This window comes from Natator depressus, chromosome 1, assembly GCF_965152275.1.
Source record: "Natator depressus isolate rNatDep1 chromosome 1, rNatDep2.hap1, whole genome shotgun sequence".
Taxonomy (NCBI): domain Eukaryota; kingdom Metazoa; phylum Chordata; order Testudines; family Cheloniidae; genus Natator; species Natator depressus.
This window is the reverse complement of record NC_134234.1, coordinates 20,975,354-20,996,132: the sequence shown is the minus strand read 5'-3', so window position 1 is coordinate 20,996,132 and position 20,779 is coordinate 20,975,354. Positions and strand designations below refer to the sequence as shown.

General features: G+C 40.2%; 1 protein-coding gene across 23 annotated transcripts in view; it reads left to right on the top strand.

The window, feature by feature from the left end:
• The window catches only part of DLG2 (discs large MAGUK scaffold protein 2), a 1,447,004-nt gene that overhangs the window by 1,398,040 nt on the left and 28,185 nt on the right, over nt 1-20,779 (top strand). For 15 of the 23 annotated variants that reach the window (XM_074955894.1, XM_074956035.1, XM_074956046.1 and 12 more), the window contains one exon: nt 15,960-16,059. In XM_074955894.1, the coding sequence (XP_074811995.1) occupies nt 15,960-16,059 (100 nt within the window). Of the gene's footprint in view, nt 1-15,959; nt 16,060-17,064; nt 17,111-20,779 lie in introns of all 23 variants that reach the window. The other 8 variants (XM_074955907.1, XM_074955859.1, XM_074955877.1 and 5 more) reach the window with 1 other exon arrangement.

Genomic DNA, 20,779 nt, shown 5'->3' with positions numbered 1-20,779 from the left:
TTTCAGCAGACATTCATATTCCATTGACATTTAGCTACCCCTCTAGAATTACTAGAAGACTACAAAGTGAGTGGGAGCCCGTGGCAGCAAGGTTCAGAGCCCAGGTCAACAGACTTTGGCTTGTAGGACTCATGCTACCACACTAAAAATAGCTGTGTGGACATCGTAGCTCAGGGAAGGGGGTGGGCTTTAGAGGCCAAGCTCCAACCTGAGCCACACCATCTACACAGCTGTTTTTTTAGCACAGTAGCGCAAGCCCAAATCTGTTGACCTGGGCTCTGAGATTCACTGCCGTGGGCTGCCACATACTGTGTAGATGTACCCTCAGAGGTCAGCTGCCCTGCTAGAAGCCCTCTTTAAAATAGTATGTCCTGGAATTATCTTCAGGATTTTTCTGCTCCACCCTTGATGTCTACAATAGTCTTTTTGTTAGCCCTGTGCAAATAGCTCTACTCAGGGCTCATAGATTTTTTTTTGTTCGGTGGCTGAAACAAACAATCAGGAAAAAATTTGTGTCAGGTCAACCTAAAATGAATTTTTTTCTAATTTTTCAGCACACCAAAAAGAATTGAAAAAATTTCATTCCAGGTTGAACAAAATTTTTGTTTTAGGTTTGAGTTTGTGTCTTTTTTTAAAAAAAAAAATTGAAGTATATTTCAAAGCAAAAAGTAATTTAAAATCGAAACGTTTCATTTTGATTGTCAAAATGAAACATTTTTACTTTCTCTGCATTTTTTTCGACTGAAAAAATTTGGCAAATTTGACACAAATTTGCAAAATGTTTCAGTTGATCCAAGTCTGCTTCTTTATTTTTTCTTTTAAGTTTAGGCTGACAAATGTCACCTATCTCTAGCCCTAAGTGCAACAATTCAAAAGAAGCTCAGGTCAGCTACGTTCTCTCTGGGCACACACCTGCCTGTTGCCTCTTCCATTTCAGCCCTGCTGTTGGTGAACTCCTTTCTGCAAGGCCTGGAAAAAGGTATGCATTGTCAAAACCAAGAGTGAAATTGAGGAACCGCAAAGCGATGTCCAATGCACAGAAACAGAGATAAAAATATTGTTGAATCCATTCTAATAACAGTTTTCTTAAGGGGTTACTTTTGACAATATTAGATAGAAACTCTTCAGGCGGAAGTGTGATTTTTTTTTTTCAAGTTAACAGTGTCCCTTTAAATAGTACAGTTGGCCTCATTTGCAATCTATCTGCAAGTCTCAGCAAAAAGGCCAAGGGTTTCATCAACACTGCAACTAAACTACTCCTTCCCATGTAGAAGTGTGGACTTCCAGGGCAGGGTTAAGACACATTGTTGAGGCAATGTTGGGAAGCCTGCCCTTACTGTAGACCATGGTGAACATGGCCTGTGAATAAACAAAGGTACCTTTCTAAGAAGCATTAAATTTACTCAAATTACTTTATTTTAAAAGGTAGAAGAGCACCCTACTTCAGGAAAGCATCAAGGATAGCATTTAAAAACATGCCTAAGTTCCATGTATGTCAACGGGACTTAAATCAATTACATGCCTAAGTGCTGTCCTGAATAGGGATGGATTCTCCGAGGGTGGATTTAAGCATGTTCTCATGTGATTTCCTGAATCTGAGCCTAATTGTATGACCCCAGCATATTCCACCTGTGTCCTCATTATACAGATATTTGTCCGACATTTTTATGTCCAAATTAACCATGTTAGGAGGCCAAAGGGGAAAATCAGTGACCAAAATCCCTTCTGTAGAACTATAAAGTAGGTTACTTTTTTCTCCTCTCTTGGCAATCTTGATGTTGAATGAAGCCCTCCTCCTCCTCTATGTCTGATATCAACATCAAGCAACGCTGCCAGTGTGAGGAAAAAGCAAGAGTAGGATGGTGTTAGCAAGGTTGCTTAGCCCTCCATGGGCCGGGCCTTGGGCCTAGACAAACTTGATGTACTGCAGAAGCACACCTGAGAGAGTTCAGCTGTTCCCTCATCCAGGGTAGCAGGAAACTACAGAGAGTGGGAGAAGCTCAGGAGGCTCTGTCTAGAGAAACTGCAGTGATTGAGAGAGGCTCCTGCAAGGAAGAGCCGGGACCAGAGGAGTCGCTCCAGCTAGAAAGGGCTGGGAGTAAATGGCTAAAGCAGGAAAGCCCTGAGACACCAGGGGAGTTTGGGGCTGTGCCCAGCTGGAGGGAAGATTTGTGTGTTTATTTTGTACCTTTAAATTAATAACCAGATCCTAAGGAGGGCTGTTGTTATTGGACTTGTAAAAACCTCTTCTTCAAGTTAACTGAGGAACTGAGCGGCCAATTGTAGGGCTGTCCTGAGGCCTTCAGGGGGCACTTGGGACACCACCAGCCTGGTGACAGATGGGAATTGGGCTTCAGCATTTACTGTAATGTCATAGCTGTTCCAGCAAGAATACGTAAACTGTAGTGGTTGCCTGCTTCTCCTTTAATGACATCACTATGCTGTTTTTGGCAGAAACTCAGCAGAGTTTCTCTGTTTTCCATTTATCCGCACGTGCACGCTGTGTGTGCAGTGTGATGGGTCCACTGATTGAAAAAAATAACAATAAAAATAAACAACAAAAAATAAATAACCCAGGCTCTTCACAGAAGTTAAACCTGCTAGGGAAACCTCTCACTGACTGACTTTTCAAAGATCAGTGCTTTGACAGAAGCCTGAAGGAGTGGATGGAGATAATAAGAAGCAAAGTGCAGAGCAGAGATCTTGGCTGCGCTGGGATTTCTGACTAATGTTTGTTATTGAACCAGGAGATTAGTATTTGACGGTTCTGCATCTAGAGCTGTTTGCCAGAGATCTGAGGTAAACGCCCCACCCCCCCAGCACAGGGAGGTGTTAGTTGCACATACAGGCACCATCTTCACCCCTACCCTCTCTCCCGGCATTCTGCTAGGCAGCTTTAAATTCCACCAGAGGCTCCCTGGGTGCCACACAAATGGAGGCTGCAGTGGGCACGCGTGGAATGAGCACATCTCAATACCACCCGGGCCACCCTTGTCCCCTGCCAGCACCACAGTTCAGACTGTGCTGGCCACCTCTAGGCCCAACTGATGGAGGAGAAGTTGGGTCTTATTTGTTCCACTGCAACCCCTCGCCAGCAGGCTTTGCATCCACCAGATCCTTGCTCCCTGCTTTATGACAGCAGAAGCTGGTGTAAGCCAGGGGTGAAGTTGACTCTAGGACTCTGGCTCTGAGTAACTCTAAGCTTTGTCCTGAGCCCATTCATTGCCTCTCGCTTCCACCTCTCCTCCCTTGTCCTGCTCCTTTGGGCTCTCTCATTGCTTTGGCCAGAAATATTAGAGAGACTGCTGACATCAACACTCTAGCCTGTTGTTTTGCTGAAGTAATGAAATGAAATGTGGGTGATGGAATAGCAGTCAGCCACAACAATTTCAATGCCTAGACTCTTATCATTCCAGGGTATCTCAAAGCACTTTACACAGTTGTACAATCATTTAATAATACATTCTGCTGGGCCAAGCTTGCAGCTGAAAGTAAAGGAAGACTTGAGTCTTCCGTTTCAATGTACACCACTGACATCTCTAGGGAGTCGGCATGACTAAAAGAGACTCGTGTTAATAATGAAATAGTTCTGCGAACCTTGAAGGGATACTGTCAGGTCAAATTTGGGCCCAAATGTATGTTTTGAAAATACAGGCTCTTATTGAACATAAGACCAATAGAAATATTTTCATGCATTTAAAAAAAATGGAAACTTGTTTATTATTGTTATTTGAAAAGAACTGTTCTCAGGGAGGGTTTTCAATCCAAATAGGGCTCCATTGTATTAATGCATAGGACAGGGAAAGCATAAATGATATGAAACAAAATGCAACATATGAGTATGTGGGCAAGGTAAAAGAAATGCAAAAAAACCCACAACAGAATGGACTTGATCCACATAGGGAAGAACTATTCTGCATACAGGCAGCTTGTAAGATTAAACAGTCAAAGGCCAACTTCAATGTGGCACTCAAAACGTTTCTGCACCCTTATAGATATATATAGATATATATGCATTCTTATCAAGTGTTTACAGTTTCTGCAGCACTTTAATCACATGATGGTTAATTGCAGGATGTCATACTGTTGCTCAGATCATACACTATATTATTAACTTATTTTTCTATAACATACAGGTGTGTAGCATATTGCACTATTTTTCTATAAGATACAGGTGTGTAGCATTTTTCAATATTGTTTACGAATCTGCATATGCCAGAGAGAGAGTTCATTAAAGTCATTTAATACAATATATCTTTATATGGGGAACTGAAGATTAATTATAACATACAGTGATATTGAAAATTTGCTGGCCATATTTAGAACACCTAAATTCACAGCTCAGTTATCATCCTCGTTAGCTGCCTCTTCTCCTAAACCGCACCTAAGGAAGTTTGAGCTAAATTTAACTATATGTGCATGCTAATTTTATAGCTTGCTACCTCATGTCCTGAATTAAACCTAAGGCTGTGGTATGCACAGATAAATTAACTTAATATTAATTGGCTCATATTCTCAACTGCATCTAAGGAAATCTGTGCCACTGATTGAAAAGAAAATGCATGGTACGTAGAGTAATATTTAAGTCAAGGTATTTAAAATAGCCACTAATTAGTTTGGTTTTGGTGGGAGGCCCTCCAGAGCAGTGGACTTCAGAGTTACTACCTCATTGGGATGAATAGTGCAGGTCATATTTCTCAGTGCTATTGTTTCAGGCTGCAGACTCAGGCAAGTGTCACTGCGTCATTTATTCTCAGGCCATGTTTGGAAACTTTCAGGAACATAGCAGTTTCCACAGTGGATCAAACCCAAGATCCATCTAGTGCATTAGCCTGTCTCAGACAGTGTCCAATACCACGTGCTTCAGAGGAAGGTGTAAGAACCCTACACTAGGGAGATGTGGGATAATAACACACACACACACACATAGGTCTGACCCTGATCTCTAATAGTTAAAAATTGGCTTAAACCCTTAAACCTTTTGATCACACCCATTAATTCTAAAAATACAAATGTTTTAAATGAAAGCTGAGAGATGAGAATCTGACCTGATTCCCTGACTCCAGGAACCAGGCACCTGTCATGTTCCTGTCATGCCTATTAACCTAGCCCTGTATGCGTAACTTAATTTCTTCCTAATTTAATTGCTTAATCATGCAACTTTAATTTATGCTTGAATGGAATTATACTTACCTTCTCTACACTGGATGGATCAAAGTTTGAGTCCACTGACAGTCTTTGAATGTGCAGTAAGGTATTCTTAACCTGATGCTTATAGTCCTAAGGTCTCTCTTTACCCAACACTCCAAAAAGGCAGCATAATAAGGTTCCTTATGTAAATCATTCTCTATACACAATAGGCCTGTTTCTTCACTGCCTATCACTGTTGTTTACATCTGTGTAAGGTGAGTGCCCAAGTGTAGTGGTAATAAATGATTAACACAAGGTGCAAAACTGGGGAGAAGCAGGTTCTGTGTAAAAGCACACATGACTAATAACATGTTGTCCAGTGGATCAGATTAACTGAAAATATTGAGTAATGGAAATCAATGCCGTAAACTTCACTTGCAAGTCTAAGGAACAACCAATATTCAGTTGCAAATCAACGCTTTCCTGATCATCAGGAATTATGAAAAAGAGATAGGAAAACATCTGTCCAAAACCAAACTAAATTTAAGATGAAAAGAAGTTTTCTAACAGATACTGCAAGATATATAAAGTGCCATGAGCACACACAAGCGAGCAGCATGCCAATGCTTTCTCATTATATGCACACAAATTTAACTGCTGGTGCTTTGTGACAAAGCAGACTCATTGCTCATCATTATGGAATTACAGGGAGACATCTCCATGGTGCACCCGAGCGTAGAATGCCACTAAAAAGCCATCTTCTTATTTCCCTTGAAATGAATTATCCAATCTGCTTGGCACAATATTGCCAAAACAAAAATCAAATTTTTAATAATGCCAATTAAATTTTGTAGCAGTAGAGAGCACCATAAAAAAGAGAACTACACAGTGACCATATTACTTAGTGCAGTGACTCAGATAGTCTAACTCGGAGCTTGAGCTGGAATGAAGCCCAAGTTCGTGACGGCTGTGCGGGTAGTTAATTACAGAATCTCAGGCCTTTTTCTGCTCCAGTTTCTAGTAGGTCATCTAGTTCTTTCCTCTCCCCCTCTCCCCTTCAAGTGCAGTGTTATTCCTCAGAGTATTTATTATTAGTAGATTTGTTTTAAATGTGCAAAGTGATTCTAGATTTCTTCCCTTCCTTTGGGGGAGACTATTCCACATTCTAATTGATTTCACTGTCAAGAAGTTTCTTCTTGTGTTGAGTCTAAATTTCCCCTTTCTTTATTTTATCCCATTACTCTTCGTTGCTGTTACCACACTGCATAAATCCTTTCCATCTTTGTTGTTCACATCCTTCAGATAGTTGTAAGATGATGTCCTACGTTGCTTGTCACTTAGCCAAGTTATGAATATTTAGGTCCTGGTGCTGCAAACACTTACGCAGTTTGAGTAACTTTATATAGATGAATAGTCCTGTTGAACTCCATGGGGTGCTCATCTGTGTAAAGTTAAGTGCGTGAGTGTTTGCAGGATCAGGGGACTTAGCTTTTAAATCTTCTCTCATACACCAGCTTCTCCATCCCCCTAATAATTTTTGTTGTTTTTCACTTAATTGCCTGCAATTTCTTAATAATGTGGTGCCCAGACCAAATACTCCATGTCAGGCACAGTTGCTCCAGAACTGTTCAGAGAGGGACTGTCACGTCCTTGGTGATGTGGGATTCCTTTGCATGTTATCCAAAATAGCATTGGTCCTGTTTTTGCTATGTAGAATATCACAAACTCACATCTAATTTGCTGTTCCAGATTTTTCTGTCTGCTTGTTTATTTCTGGTTAGGATTATTTCTCCCTAAATGAATTTGCATTTTTCCAACTCAAATCTCCCAACCATATTGCTCATTATAATTTCCTTTCTCTTATTTCTCTGTCCATCCTGTAACTTGTAACACCTCTCAAGTTAGTGGTGTCTGTAAATTTAATCAGCCTGTTCCTTTATCATCATCAAAGACGCACAGTCTACTGAGGATTGTTACGCCAGCCAGAGTGACCACAGCTGATAGCATCGCAGCAGGAATCATAGAATGAAGTTCCCAGATCTGGCTCAATCCCGTGAATCCAGAAATCTCTGGAGCAGTCCTGCAGGTGATGCTAGAATTCTTTGAGGGGGTCAACAAGCATGCAGACAAAGGAGATCCAGTGGATATAGTGTATTTAGATTTTCAGAAAGCCTTTGACAAGGTCCCTCACCAAAGGCTCTTAAGCAAAATAAGCAGTCATGGGATAAGAGGGAAGGTTCTCTCATGAATTGGTAACTGGTTAAAAGACAGGAAACAAAGGGTAAGAATAAATGGTCAGTTTTCATAATGGAGAGAGGTAAATAGTGGTGTCCCCCAGGGATCTGTACTGGGCCCAGTCCTACTTAACATATTCATAAACGATCTGGAAAAAGGGGTAAACAGTGAGGTGGCAAAATTTGCAGATGATACAAAACTACTCAAGATAGTTAAGTACCAGGCAGACTGTGAAGAACTACAAAAGGATCTCACAAAGCTGGGTGACTGGGCAACAAAATGGCAGATTAAATTTAATGTTGATAAATGCAAAGTAATGCACATTGGAAAACATAATCCTAACTATACATATACAATGATAGGGTCTAAATTAGCTGTTACCACTCAAGAAAGAGATCTTGGAGTCATTGTGGATAGTTCTCTGAAATCATCCACTCAATGTGCAGCAGCGGTCAAAAAAGTGAACAGAATGTTGGGAATCATCAAGAAAGGGATAGATAATAAGACAGAAAATATCATGTTGCCTCTATATAAATCTATGGTACACCCACACCTAGAATACTGCGTGCAGATGTGGTCACCCCATCTCAAAGAAGATATATTGGAATTGGAAAAGGTTCAGCAAAGGGCAACAAAAATTATTAGGGGTATAGAACAGCTTCCGTATGAGGAGAGATTAATAAGACTGGGACTTTTCAGCTTGGAAAAGAGGTGACTAAGGGGGGATATGATAGAGGTCTATAAAATCATGAGTGGTATAGAGAAAGTAAATAAGGAAGTGTTATTTACTCCTTCTCATAATACAAGAACAAGGGGCCACCAAATGAAATTAATAGGTAGCAGATTTAAAACAAACACAAGAAAGTATTTTTTCACGCAACGCACTGTCAACCTGTAGAACTCCTTGCCAGAGGGTGGTGTGAAGACCTTTACTATAATGGGGTTCAAAAGGGAGCTAGATAGATTCATGGAAGATAGGTCCATCAATGGCTATTAGCCAGAATGGGCAGAAATGGTGTCCCTAGCCTCTGTTTGCCAGAAGCTGGGACTGGGTGACAGGGCATGGATCACTTGATGATAACCTGTCTGTTCATTCCCTTTGGGGCACCTGCCATTGGCCACTGTCAGAGGACAGGATACAGGGCTTGATGGACCTTTGGTCTGACCAGTATGGCCGATCTTCTTTCTTATGATGCCATTTAGGGTCAAGGCATGCACCACTTTTCACATCAATAGAGAGTTTGAGAGCACGATGTACTGTGGTGCATTTGTCCATCCTGGCAACACGGCTGAAGAGCATTCAATGATGCTTTTGAATTTAGTGAGTGACTGGGGAAAGGCCAGACTTCTGCGACATAATGGCATTTCACACAAAGTCAAACCACTTTATGCTCAGGATTTGGTGCTAAGAGCGCCTATAAAACAGCCTTTTAACATTCCCATCATGAAACCAGGTGGCTCTTCCTGTTTATCAACACATCCATATTTTTAAACTCTGTCCTTTGGGGTGTTCTTTTAATTAAAAACTTCAATGTTTTCTTCATAACTTAAAAAAAGTACCTCTGGTTTTAAGTAATCTATAAAGGGTGTTTTTCTATGTGCAGTGAACTATAATTATACCAAGATTTCATCCCATGGAGTTGCGTGCCTGTGTAAATAAGAACATAACAGAATGGGGACTATCCACTTTATTGCACTGAATACAGCATGTATGATTACCTGCCTTGTGAGCGGGTGGTGAATGTGTGCATTTGGTTCAAGGAGCTCGTGACTCTCAGAGACCAAGTATGGGCTCTGGAGACCAGAGTGGCTGAACTAGAGCTAAGGGAGACAGAGAGGAACATAGATCAGACTTTCCGGGACACAGTAGAGCAGTCCCACCCCCAGTCTGACAGCTGCTGTGCTGTTGAGGAGGATGAAAGTCTCAGGGAAGGAGAACATCAAAGTGGAGATGATGTCATGGTCTCCAGATGACGTCATGGTCTCCTCTAGCACTGACGATGCCACTCTGGGTGAGGGAACTCCTGTTATTAGATAGAGACAAGTAATAGTAATGAGGGATTGGATCATTAGAAATATAGGTAGCTGGGTTTGCGATGACCAGGAGAACCGCATGGTGAATTGCCTGCCGGGTGCAAAGGTAGAAGATCTCTTCATAGAATCATAGAATATCAGGGTTGGAAGGGACCTCAGGAGGTCATCTAGTCCGACCCCCAGCTCAAAGCAGGACCAACCCCAACTAAATCATCCTAGCCAGGGCTTTGTCAAGCCGGACCTTAAAAACCTCTAAGGATGGAGATTCCACCACCTCCCTAGGTAACCCATTCCAGTGCTTCACCACCCTCCTAGTGAAATAGTTTTTCCTAATATCCAACCTAGACCTCCCCCGCTGCAACTTGAGACCATTGCTTCTTATTTTGTCATCTGCCACCACTGAGAACAACTGAGAACAACTCTTTGGAACCCCCCTTCAGGAAGTTGAAAGCTGCTATCTCTTGAGACATCTAGACAGGCTAATGCTGGGGAGGAGCCAGTGGTCGTGGTACATGAAGGTACCAATGACACAGGGAAGGATAGGAGAGAGGTTCTGGAGGCCAAATTTAGGCTGCTAGGTAAGAGATTGAAATCCAGAACTTCCATGGTAGCATTCTCTGAGATGCTTCCAGTTCTATGCACAGGCCCACTTAGACAAGCAGAACTGCAGGGTCTCAATGCATGGATGAGACAGTGGTGCAGGGAGGAGATTTATTATGAGCTGGGGAACCTTTTGGGAAAGGAGGAGCCTATACAGGAAGAATGGGCTCCACCTAAACCAAAATGGAACCAGATTGCTGGCAGATAAAATTAAAAATGTCATAGAGGAGTTTTTAAACTAAGGGCAAAAGACAACAGGTGTGGGAGAGCACACAGTTCAGACAGAGACATCCCTTAGGGGAGGATCTATTAATGGGGATTCTCTGTATCCTAGTGAGGAGGAGAGGATGGAAGGTGATAAAGTACAGTTAGGATCTGATCAGAAACAGTCAAATGAAAGAGTCCCATTTAATGACATCACATAATGGCAGATAGCTAAAAAGTGAGAAATTTTGTAAGTGCTTATATGCAAATGCTAGAAGTCTAAATACTAAGATTAGTGAACTTGAGTGCCTGGTATTAAATGAGGATATTGATACAATAGGCATCACAGAAATTTGGTGGAATGATGGTAATCAATGGAACACAGTAATACCAGGGTACAAAATGTATAGGAATGACAGAATCGGTTGTGCAGGTGTGGGAGTGGCACTATGTGTGAAAGAAAGCATTAGTCAAACATAGTAAAAATCTTAAATGACCTAAACTGTGCCATAGAATCTCTATGGATAGAAATTCCAAGCTTCAATGATAAGAATATAGCAGTAGGGATATACTACCGACCACCTGACCAGGACAGTGATAGTGACTGTGAAATGCGCAGGGAGGTTAGAGAGGCTATAAAACTAGAAAACTCAGTAATAATAATGGGGGATTTCAACTATCCCCATATTGACTGGGTAAATGTCACCTCAGGACAGGATGCAGAGATAAAGTTTCTTGACACCTTAAATGACTGCTTCTTGGAGCAGCTAGTACTGGAACCCACAAGAGGCGAGGCAATTCTTGGTTTAGTCCTAAGTGGAGCACAGGATCTGGTCCAAGAGGTAAATATAGCTGAACCGCTTGGCAATAGCGACCATAATATAATTAAGTTTAACATCCTTGTTGCGGGGGAACACCAAAGAAGCCCACTGCAGTAGTATTTAACTTCAGAAAGGAAAACTACACAAACATGAGGAAGCTAGTTAAACAGAAATTTAAAAGTACAGTCCCAAAAATGAAATGCCTGCACACTGCATGGAAAATTTTTAAAATTTATAATAATAGAGACTCAAATTAAATGTTTACCCCAAACATAGAGGACCAAAAAATACCATCATGGCTAAACAACAAAGTAAAAGAAGTGGTTAGAGGCAAATAGGCACCCTTTAAAAATTGGAAGTTAAATCCCACTGAGGAAAATAGAAAGGATCATAAACTCTAGCAAGTCAAGTGTAAAAGTATAATTAGGCAGGCCAAAAAAGAATTTGAAGACTAACTAGCCAATGACTCAAAAACGAGCAGCAAAAATATTAAGTACATCAGAAGCTAGAAGCCTGCTAAACAATCAGTGGGGCCACCGGATGATCAAGCTGCTAAAGGAGTACTCAAGAAAGATAAGGCCATTGCAATGAATTCACTGCAGAGGCTGTGAGGGAGATTCAGCGCCTGGCAAAATGGGGCACTGGCTTCTAGGAGCTACCTATAATATCAATAATAAATAAGAATAACACCACCCATCCCAGCAAAATCCAAGGGAACACTACCTCCAGTTTGGTACTTTGCCCTTTATCACTACACTTTCTTTTTGAGTCTTCAGCCAATTTTCAGTCCATAAGGCAGTGTTCACATCTAAATAATGGGTGAATTTTAAGAGTAAATTTTTGTGAGATACTAAATCACATGCTGAAATCTAAATATACAACACCTGCGACAGTGACTTCATTCACTCATTTTGTAAACTAATCCAAATTTGTCATCAAGTTGACTGGCAAGATTTGTCCTTTTAAAACCGATGTTGCTTATTACTCATGATTTAATTCGCCTGTAGATTTTGGTGATTTTTTTTGGTGCCTGTTCTGTTTCATTCAGGATTAAAATTAGGTTTCCTGGATAATAAATGGCATTAAAGGTTTTATCGGTTGGTTTGTCACTAAACAAATGTTCATATAAATATTTATAAATGTTAAAAATAGAAACAAAAATATACATTTCTAAGTATTAAACAAAACTTACTCTCATCTGGTGAAACTAAGCAGCAGGGGGTATTTTTATCTGGCTTGTACTACTTCATTGCGTTCCCAATTTCCAAATCTATAGGTTCACAGGGAAACCAGGCTGGCAGATTTACCTTGATCTGAGCCTGCTCTAACCAAAATTCAGTTTTAGGCTTGGTCTACGCTATCAAATTATGTCGGTATGACTATGTTGCTCAGAGGTGTGGAAAATTGAATCTGTGTCTCCCAGAGCCAGGACTACTGTTCACTCATAGAATCATAGAATATCAGGGTTGGAAGGGACCCCAGAAGGTCATCTAGTCCAACCCCCTGCTCGAAGCAGGACCAATTCCCAGTTAAATCATCCCAGCCAGGGCTTTGTCAAGCCTGACCTTAAAAACCTCTAAGGAAGGAGATTCTACCACCTCCCTAGGTAACGCATTCCAGTGTTTCATCACCCTCTTAGTGAAAAAGTTTTTCCTAATATCCAATCTAAACCTCCCCCATTGCAACTTGAGACCATTACTCCTCGTTCTGTCATCTGCTACCATTGAGAACAGTCTAGAGCCATCCTCTTTGGAACCCCCTTTCAGGTAGTTGAAAGCAGCTATCAAATCCCCCCTCATTCTTCTCTTCTGCAGACTAAACAATCCCAGCTCCCTCAGCCTCTCCTCATAAGTCATGTGCTCTAGACCCCTAATCATTTTTGTTGCCCTTCGCTGGACTCTCTCCAATTTATCCACATCCTTCTTGTAGTTCGAGCCACAGGACCCTGTAAAATGAGTGTAATAATGCTCCCATCTCAGAGGGATTTCCTGAGACTTAATGTTTGCAAAGCAGTTTCAAATTGTCAGGTAAAGGCAAACCATTGTTATAACATGATGGGAAAAGGTGACATTGATTATGTGTTCCAACTCTAAAAGCCACTCCCTGATACCAATGTGACTTTTCAGTGCTCTGGGAGCTATCAGGTTGGTTGAATGAACTAGCTGAAGAAAGCATTTTGAATGTGCTAGGAAACCACAATGGCTTTTCAGGCATCTCTTTAAAAGAAAGCTTTTCCCATCTACAAAACTACCCTGAAAAAGATACAGACGTTAGATTCCATCAAGACCGTGTCTCTCATTCCAATACAGTATAGATACATTACACAGAGAATACGGAATCACACAAAGACACCCGAATTCAAGAGTGATTTAGTTGAGTAGTGGGAAGGGTTTTTCTAAGACAGGATGATCTCTCTTAATATACAATTGTCAGAGTAATGTCCTGCTGCATTCTGCAATGCTTATCACCAACTACTAAGTTAAAAATTAGATGTTTTGTTTAGCTTTACATGAATGTGTTACAATAATTTGTAAATAACATGTTTTACTGCTCCTTATAGAGAAAAACAAATTGATTATAGAAATGTTATTGACACAAAAAAACCAGGGAAATTCTTTAAGGCCAAAAAAAACTATAGTATTATCCTGGTACAGTTATTTGAATATCTGTCACAACATGGAAGGTATTAAATCCAATACTATGCAACTGGACACACAGTGGGCATTTGGTTAAGGGAGAGTGGATAGCAGGATAGCACATTTGTTATACTGGTGTCTTTTCTTGGAGCCAGAAAACAAGGTTTATGCCTAATTAATATCATATTCGGAATTTTAAGCCAGGAAATTTGTGAACCATACTTTCTTTCTCTATGAAAAAGCAGTCTTTTCTAATAATTTAATATGCTAAGAAGAATGATCTTCTAGCTGTCCCATGCTATATTGCATAAGAAGTAAAAAAATAACAACACTTTTCTGGTTGAAATGTACTTGTTGCAGTTTTTGCTATAGATTGCTTGAGGGGAATAATTTTCATAAAGAGGATATCTTTTATAAATGTGAACTAGAATGGTGATTCGTCTTAATGTTTCTATGAACCACAGCATATTTATATACCAATTTGATAACCTTCTCTTCAGTTCCAAACTGAAAAGGCATTTGGTAATGAAATGACTATGATTTTAGACCACTTTGGTTTTTGAGGTATTATTGCATATATAATTTTTTCCTTTAAAAGTATATTATTATGTCAAACTTGGATTAATCATGACAAACAACATTTTCATAACCCAGGAAATGTTAACATATTACATTCCTTGCTTTGGAAAGATAAAAGAAGTGATCACAGAAAACACATTTTAATTTCCATTCTACCCTGCAGGCCATTTAAGTGATGTAATTTGCATGTCGACCCCGTTTTCACCCACAAATTACTGTAATCTGTCATGTTCATATTTTGAGTCCCTGGCTTTGTTTCATGTTTGAATTGTTTTGACTCTGCATGCTGTCTGTATTACTTGTGCATGACATCTACATTAATTTCAAGTTGAATGTTTGAAAGATATTCATGGATCATTTATTCTACATGTGTATTTTTTTCTTTTGTTTTCAGTTACTAAAGTTTAAATATGCTTGAAGTGTAAAAGTGGCATGAAACTTTTGTGACACAAGTAAAATACCTGTTTTCATAGGTTTTTTAAGTGTTAAATTTTTTGACTTCACATCTTTTAGAAATCTGTTGTATTCTAGAACACCTTCTATGCTGTTAACATAACAAATTATATTATCAGCCGCTGACCTTATTTAATTGTATATTTAGGACCAAATCCTGGTTCCTTTATTCATGCAAACAGTCCCAAAGAAATTAGATTAATTGTTTAAGTGAGATGAGAAGAAATTGGCTCTGAAGGCCTAATGCCTATATCCTGCTACGATTTAATATAATGTGATGAAACCATAAAGCTGTCTACAAAAATAACACCTTTTTTCACACAAAATGCCCATTCGCCTAAGTATTAACTCGCCATATGCAGAGTTTTGGCAGGATATGCAGCTGAATTTGCTCAGAAATATTGTGCAGCAGCAGAATTCAATTACTAGATTATATAAAACTGAAACTATATGCACCAAGACTAATGAATGACAGTGGTGTACAAACTAAAATGAAAGTATTGTCCCTTTGATTACTTGAACAAGTCTTTGAATTGTACCTCACACATTTCAAAATTAAGGGGGGGAAATAAAACTTTTTTTATGGAACTTGAAAGAGCTGCCAGAAATAAATATGTATTTTTAATTGGCACAGAGTTGAACGTGCATGTCTACTGAAAGTGAATCTATGGACCTCTTCGATTTCTCCTTTACAGCCTACTCTTTTCTAGACAGTGAATTAATTCTGGGCAGAATTTACTATGATTAAAGATCAGTGGTCTGATCTTGAGATATACTGAGCCACTCACAATTGCCATTGACTTCAATTTGAGTGGCAGGTGCTCAGCACTTCTGAGGTGACATGCCCTGGAGAGGGCTGAACCAAAACCCCAGATCCAAGCACCCCTGAAGTTTGGATGGGAGGGGAGGGAGAAATCAGAATCCATGACCATATTTGGATCCAAATGTTGTAAATGGATCCTATCATTATAATGGGCTAAACCAAAACTCTTTATTGGAACAAACCCAAGCCTTGGAGTTTCAAAATCTGGATCTGAAGTTTGTGGCTTGAGTCCATCTGTAAGAAAACTGATCAGTCTTCAAGACATTATGTCCTTTAACCTGCAATCCTATTGAAAATCATTTCTGATTCTTTTCAACCACTTGGTTTTGACTGGTTTGAGTCACTACAGTTCTCTCCACTTTTACAAACTAGTTGTTTTGTCAGCATGAGTGTGACAACAATTAGACGTCCCTGTTTTTGCCCCATGCCTTTTCTCCTTCACAGTCATTCAATGACAAGCGTAAAAAGAACTTCATCTTTTCACGAAAATTCCCATTCTACAAGAGCAAGGAGCAGAGTGAGCAGGAAACAAGTGATCCAGAACGTAAGTAACCTCTTGGAGATGATGTCACATGCAGCACAAAAATGGGTGACACGCATGACACCAGTACCCCACACATCTAGGCATACAAATATCAAAGGCAGGCAGGTGAGGTATTACTACTGTGACCAATGTATGATTGCAGTCTGGATCCAGCTGGTGCTCCCTTCCCTTGAAACATTCTTTTCAGAGTAAGATAAAGCAGTGACCTTGGCTTCTGGCTGGAAGAGTTCAGTGTATAAATTTCTTCCCTTTTTCATAAATGTTGCTGATTATTTTTGTTGTTTTAAATCCAGTTCTTTCCTAGATAAAATGTTCGAATCCAGAACTGGCCCAAACTGATGTAAAAACAATTTCTCCTAAATTATTACATTAATTTTATTTTTGGTTTAAAAACCCCCACAAACATTCCAGAATCATTTTTGTGTCTACTACATTTTTGAGTCTGCTACTAGATGGTTCTAATCTCCTTGTTGATTACCATTGATCACTTAGTTGAGTGTTTTAATCCTGAACTGAAAACCACACTCGGTGACTTTTTCTGTTTCTCATCAGTTTTCTTGTAATTTTAAACAGTAAAGTTAAAGCAATGATAATCCTCTTAATAGAATCTGGTTACTCAGTGCATGCCTACATTATATATTCTGAGTATCCAGAATAATGTAATGTGTATGCTGATATTATATCAGAAGAAATGTAGCTTTTTTCCCCTCTCCCTTAATATTCTTTCCCTGAAAATTGATCTGCTAAGGATTCTTTGGTTTTTTGGTTTTGGTTTTCTTTAACTGTAGCAGCAGAGAGTACATAATGGTCACTGTCTTTTTCATTGGGGAACATTACTGTGGAATGTGGGTTTAAAGTTGTTTCAAAAAGAGAAAGCAGGGATCCAGATTGCTCCATCTGCATGGTCAGTCATGGTAGTATCCATTTCAACTCCACTGACTTCTTCCTTCCTCTTCTGCGGCTGTTCTTCCTTTCTCATTGCTCTCTCTGGGGACTTCCGTGCAGGACATCCCCGGATTAGGTGACGACGGTTATGGAACAAAGACTCTGAGTAAGTTCCCAGGAATGGTCACTTCAACTTTTTTTTTTGTGTTCTGTTTTTGTTTTGGCTTTTGTTCCTTCTCTGAGGACCTTCCATTCCCAGCATGCACAAGATAGAGTTTTATTTGTTACCCAGCTGTGAATGCACCAAAAATGTTTCAGTTGTTTTGTTCTGCATGAGAATATTCAATAACATATAGTGAATCAAACAGACAGTTTTACTTCTGATGTAATAACTCCTTTTGTTTTTAACAGTAAGTTTTTGTTCCCATCATGACAGTTCTGTAGACAGTAGCATACCTAGAACTTGTACTGCTGCCTAGAATGCGCCTTTGAGCAGCAATCCATCTTGATATGAAGGGAAAGTTAAACATCTTGAGAAGATCAATAGAAAATTATTTATGCTGCCGCTTCTGCATTTTCAGCTTTTTGCATGGGAGTGTTTGTTACTTTGCCACATTGTAGATTAGTACGTTGCTGTTAATGGAAGAAACTATTTGCAGGCGAGGAAAGACATAACCTTCTCCATAACTAATTTTAGATCTGTGTCACCATTAGCGACCAATCCTTTGTCACTACCCTTGAGCAATTTCTTTTTCTGGTATGCAGTGATCCTACCTCAGGAATTGGTATTATAGAGAATGCAGCATTTTGCCAGATGATTCTTCAAAAATAATTTGTTTCCTGTAATTTATTTCTAGAGAAATTGCATAGAATGAAATAAATTATTTGCAGCTGAATTCCATGTACTTAACTACATTAGTATGCTGTATCCAGCCCTGAATATGTCCAGCATAATAATACTACTTACATATGTATTGGCTGTTTTCTTCCTTCAATGCTTATTCTTTTTCTTAAGACACTGATGAATTGAGGCATAATGTATGTGAATGTTACCATTGCATCACCTACTGTTCTGTATGTGATTTTGCTTACAAAAATGCACGTTCATGCACACATTTTAAGAGATTATTAAATGCCTGGGGTTTTTTAATTGACATGTTAAGTCATATAATGGTTGGCTTTCCTTTTTAAAGGTGAAAACTTAATCTCTTGAACAGCAGAGGGAGAGTTACACAATGCTAGTTTTCTGGATGATGTGCAGAATTTTGATTTTGCCGTGACTGAATAGCTTACGGAAAGCATGATAGCAATGCATGGAGCACCTTCTCTGCATTGCATAAAATGAACCAGGGGCCATCTGATTAGATAAAGCCCTACTGAATACCTCTGCCCAGAAAAAGAAAGGTCTCCCTAATATACCATTTTATTGTGCTTGCAGACTATTTGCTAACTTCCTCCATTGTTAATACTGAAGCTAGTTTTCAACTATCAGCACAATTCTAGATCCCTGCAGCCCCACCCCGATAGTACATGTATCATGTATATTAAACCAACACATCATTTTTAATGGCACACAGCCTTATGAGAGGCTGTAGATTATTGGTTAGTAGAGGCCTTCGTGATTCTGTATAAAACATCAATCTGATACCACATGTGTTAACAACAACAAGTGCTACTATTACTACGAGTCTGTAAGTATAGGTTTTAAAGAGATATCATCAGGATAAATTTTGCTCCAAATGTAAAAATGAACCTTTTACTAAACCCTAAAACCAATGTTTTCCATGATTGTTTTTAATTATCATTCCTTCCCCACCCCCCCATTTCTGCAGTGCCACTCAATACATGGTCAGCTGTGCATATTTGGAGGAGGGCATGGTACGCTGGGGGTGGGCAGGGGAGAGGCAGGGTGCTCTCTGTGGTATTGTCGCTTGACAGGCCCATGGGGAAACAACCTTGGCCATAAATGCTGATTCTGCTGTTGCTCTCTCTCTGGGCAGTATTAACTTCTGTGAGTTGCCTCCCTTTAGTGGGAGGGTATGAGCCAGCTGCAAGTGGGCAGGCAGTAACAGTGTGAGTTTAGATAGGAGCCCAAGGAATATTGCGGAGGAACGAGGCCTTTCCATGCCTCACCTCTGAATGGATGCCCCAGTCTGAGGATCCCAGGACAGTTGCCAGCGATGCCCCCTGCCCACTGATTTTCAGTACCCCAATCCCATTCATACATGATGGGGTAGGAGCTCAGACTGCAGAGTCTTCCTTTGGCCTCCTTGTGGTTCTATCCACAGCAAGGCATGGTTTATGTTGTGGTGGATGCTGGCTACATACAGCACCTGCTTTTCATTTGAGGAGCATATTGGCATATGACATTATTTTGCTGAAGCACATTCTGTTTGTCCTGGAACTAGATTTTTACATCCAATCACATCTAATTATGAGACTATGATTGGTCTGATATGCATCTTGCTCAGTCAATAACTTTCCTGTAAAAGCCAACAGCTGCCCAGACCTGTCCATCAACAATGCAAAATTCAGAAATATTTGACAGCTCCTAACAGTCTTTACCAGTAATTTTTTTGTGCTCTGGAGACTTTGCCAAGGACACATACAGCTGATGATGATGCTTGGAAAAAGTGGCCCAAGGCCACATGTTCATTAGTTTAACAATATAAACTCCAGAGGAAGAGCAGGCCATGCAGCTGTGTAGACATCATGGCCCAAATGTTCAAAAATTGTCTCTCCTTCTGGGTGGCTCAGTTTTTTGGTGCCCAACTTTAGACACACACAGGACTTTGCATCTAACACACCAGTTGAATTAAGTCAATACATCTCTTCAACTGGGCACCAAAAATGAAGCCACCCAAAATTAGTGACTACAGATCATTATGCCAATTGTACCCTCTATGTCTGCTAGGAGCTGGAATCCTTTAAAAAGAAGAAACCAACCTTAATGGTGCTGTCGAATTGAGGATGAAATTGAGTCCCCCAGAGGGGCCTATATTAACTTTTTACCAATTTTGGGGTGGGGACTCATCTCTGTCTCCTATCCCTCCACCCCAGTAAATGAGCATTATGGAACAAAAACCATAAACTATGACCAGGATCTTTTAGATGCATCTGGGAGGGCTGTGGGCCAGCTGCAAGTGGGGAAGCAGTTCCAGTTGACTGCCATCTTCTGATCAAAGATTTTCCCCGTCATGTTTGAATGTCTGAACTCATGACCAAAAGACTAACCCCATCTGACCTTAGAGGCCCTGGATGTCCATAGACAACCCAAGCTGCCACATATGATGAGCTTGTGCAAAGTTCTTCATGCCCTTATTGAGTTCCAGTGATACTTGCCCAGAGCTACCTGGTTGGTGGGCTCACTCCAAAAGCACAAAGGAAAAAAACATTAGTCTTGCCAACTGCCCCTTCATAAACCACCCCTTTCAGTCCCACTCCTAACCCTTCCAAACACAGTTTCCTTCCCCTTGGTCCAGGCAGGCAAGATATTTCTGGAAGACAGTGTTGAGGTCCCCAGGAGGAGTGGGTATTGTTATGGGGTTTCTTGCACTTTTCTCTGAAGGAGCCAGTACTGGAGACAGGATACTGGACTAGTTGGACCGCAGGTCAGCATCCTGATGGTAACTCCTATGTTCCTATGGCTGCACCCAGGCTGCTTCTGACAAAGATCCTCCCTCCCTCCCCCAGCCCAAATCTTGAGGGCATTAATCTTGGTAACTGCCAGTACTGTCTGAAAAAGGTTCTGACAAGCCCTGTTGTTTTCATAACTGGTATTATTGCTTTATGGTGAGCTTTACATAAATAAAAATAAAACATATGGTAAAACCCA